General features: G+C 46.9%; 1 protein-coding gene across 1 annotated transcript in view; it reads right to left on the bottom strand.

The window, feature by feature from the left end:
* Window positions 1–110: 110 nt before the first annotated feature.
* LOC142047913 (vacuolar protein sorting-associated protein 11 homolog) overlaps window positions 111–2,911 on the bottom strand; it is a 36,176-nt gene continuing 33,375 nt past the window's right edge. The window contains exon 4 of the mRNA XM_075073569.1: window positions 111–1,565. Within this exon, the coding sequence (XP_074929670.1) occupies window positions 1,375–1,565 (191 nt within the window). The 3' untranslated portion in view covers window positions 111–1,374. The remainder of the gene's footprint in view (window positions 1,566–2,911) is intronic.

The following is a 2,911-nucleotide window of genomic DNA, read 5'->3' as shown; positions in this document are numbered from 1 at the left end:
CAAAAGAATGCATCAGTTCTAATATTCCCTGAATTGCAGACAGTCTGAGACACAATGCTTGAAGGTTGAACTCTCCCATTAATGTCAAGGAGTGTTAATTTTTAAGCCTTAGCCGGGATACAAGCCTTTGAACAACCATGTGAGGATATCACATGTTAGTCCGTATACTAGATGGGAGAAATCATATCTGAGTTATGAAAGGGTGGTGACAGATCCCACTGGATCTGGATGGTGGTGCATGGCACTATCCCAGGAGCAATGACTGGATTCTGTAGATTCAGCTGAATTCATAGCAGCCTTTGCCGGGGCTCTAATACCAATCGCATCCCACAATAATGTCAGTCAACACCTGGGATGAATCTCAGGGTGCCCAGGACCGAGAGTCACCTTGTTACCCACCCTGCCTCCAGACAGAGATAGACTTGCTGCTGCTTAACTAGCTGTCGGCTCCCTGACGCTTCCAGCCTGTTAGTTCCCAAACCATCTCCTCTGGGCTACGTCACCCCTTACTTTGCCTTGCAGGTGAACGACAGGTGCACGCCAGTCCCCAAACCCCTTCGAAGCATTCCCCTGTGGCGTTCAGCTCCTTGATCACAGAACACTCACAGTAATAAGAGGTTCACTGTCCCTGAGGCAACAGTGTACACACCATCTTGAATGATTCAACTCAGGAGCAGCATCTCGTACAACAACGAGTTAATACTTACAGTGAAAACAATCATAAGTTCATCATCAAAGATCAGAACATATTTCCAGTGGATATACACGTAACTCCTTACATAGCAGCCGTACCAACATTTACGGCAATAATCATAACCATTTAAAAAACCCCGCTTTCTGAATGAATACTACGAAAGCAGTAGGCCCGTTAGGAGTTGCTGTCACAGATCAGTGAACCCTCTGCCAGCTGACAGCAATGGGGCTCGGTGTCACAATAGCCTTGCACAACAAAGCAGCAGGAGAGCTGCAAAGAACAAAAACTGCACAGCGAATACATGTAAAATGGACTCATCTGCTTCCCGGAGTCTTACTTCGGAGAGCTCTTCCGGTCCTTGGAAACAATGATGAGGTATCCCCGATACCAGTGAACGATCAACTTCTGTCCCTCAAAGGCAAAGCAGGGGCCACGCTCATCTGGCTGGTACAGATACACACATTCGTTTCCTGCCACAATGAACTGGAGGTCCTGGGAGGGGTCGCTGAGCGTGGAGCACCGTAAACCGCAACCATGTGTGTCCAGCTCCAGACGACGATAATCCTTCACTGACAGCATATAGGACTGCGAGTGAAATATGATTTTTCAGAGATTATATCGAACCGCAGATTGTAAATAACCAGGAGCTGTCACAATCGTGGGCAGAGCCTGAACCTCCATTACACAGCTTTGTCAAGCCAATATCTTACCGTGAATGTCTCCCGTGGTGACCCAAAAAGGTGGGTGATTCCCAAGATGGCGGAAGGCAAGCCAGTGACCGGGTAATTGCCTTCATGTAAGATCTGGGTTTTACTGTGTCGGTCTCGTGTGATGTCCCCTTTTGTAAGCACAACACTTCCATCTGCAAAGCCTGTTGAAGAAAAAGGACTAAACCGTTTATGTCTATGGCACTTTCCAAACATATACTAATGTTAAGTCCAAGGCAGTCAGCTCAACCCTCCTTGTGGTTTCCCAGACAGACATGCATACTGGGGTGGTCCCATGGTCTTCGCACTTCACGGACCCATGTACCAAACTCCCTTCCTGAGTAGGGCCTACTAGGACCTCTTCACGGCCATCTCCTGGCGCAGTGCAAAGCCTTACTGTTTGAGAAAGTGTAATCTCTGTTTCTTACACATATGCTTTCTTCCTGGTTTATTTTCTCCCACTGCTCCTTTTTGTTTTGTTTTGCTTTGCTACAACAGATGCCTAACTCACTGGAACCAGTTTTGTGTAACAGCTGGTTTGAATCACAGAGCGCCACATGTACACAATAAGCACTATAAAAGTCATGGTTGTAAAATGGAAGGAAACCACTTGGTCAAAAGTCACATTTTTAGGACAAGTCTTTGAACAAGTTACTGATCCACGAGAAGACCTTCTCTCTTATCTCATGACTACTTAGTTTGCATACGGCCTTTGGTGATGGACCTCGTCAAAGGCTTCCTGAAAGTCCTAGTACACTATATCCACGGGATCACCGTTGTCCAAGTGCTTGTTGACACCCTCAAAGAATCCGAGTAAGTTGGCGAGGCATGACTTTCCTTTACAAAAAAGCCGTGTTAATTCTTCCCCCAACAAATCATGCTCATCTGCCCCTTGTGGGTTCCAGAACTAGCTGCTCCAAAAAGCAGTCACTCACGCTGACACAAAATTTTATCTCAGCGTCATGCCGCAATGTGACATTTACCCAGTCATTATAATGGCGCTTTCTGCTTCTGGAGCCTCTCTAACCAACCTTATTTCAGAATTGCTGTCACCATCCTTGTCAGGTGGTTGGTAACATATGCCTACTGCTATACTTTTTTTCAGTCAAGCATGCAATTAGGGCCATATTTCCAATTAGACAGAGTAGGCACGTGCCTAGGGGCACCAGTGTTCTAGGGTCGTTAAAAAGTTAATACATACATGGTTAAAAGTAGTTACCGTAAGCTTATTTTAAAACTTATAAACAATCCAGTGATACAGTAGAACCTCAGAGTTACAGACACCTCGGGAACGGAGGCTCTCCATAACTCTGAAATGGTCGCAACGCCGAACGAGACCTTACGGACTTCAGACACCGAGGGGACGGGGGGATTGGAACTGCAGCCACAGGTAAGGGGGTCAGGGCTGTGCGATATCAGGGCTTTTGATCCTTTGGAGCACTGGGGCTCAGGACTTTAGGTCTGGGGGGAACGCTGAGACTTGGGGCTTCAGCCAGGCTTGTACAGCTCC

This window comes from Chelonoidis abingdonii, chromosome 18 (assembly GCF_003597395.2).
Source record: "Chelonoidis abingdonii isolate Lonesome George chromosome 18, CheloAbing_2.0, whole genome shotgun sequence".
In the NCBI taxonomy this organism is placed as follows: domain Eukaryota; kingdom Metazoa; phylum Chordata; order Testudines; family Testudinidae; genus Chelonoidis; species Chelonoidis abingdonii.
Note: the sequence above shows the minus strand (reverse complement) of the source record. Positions and strands in the feature narration are given on the sequence as shown.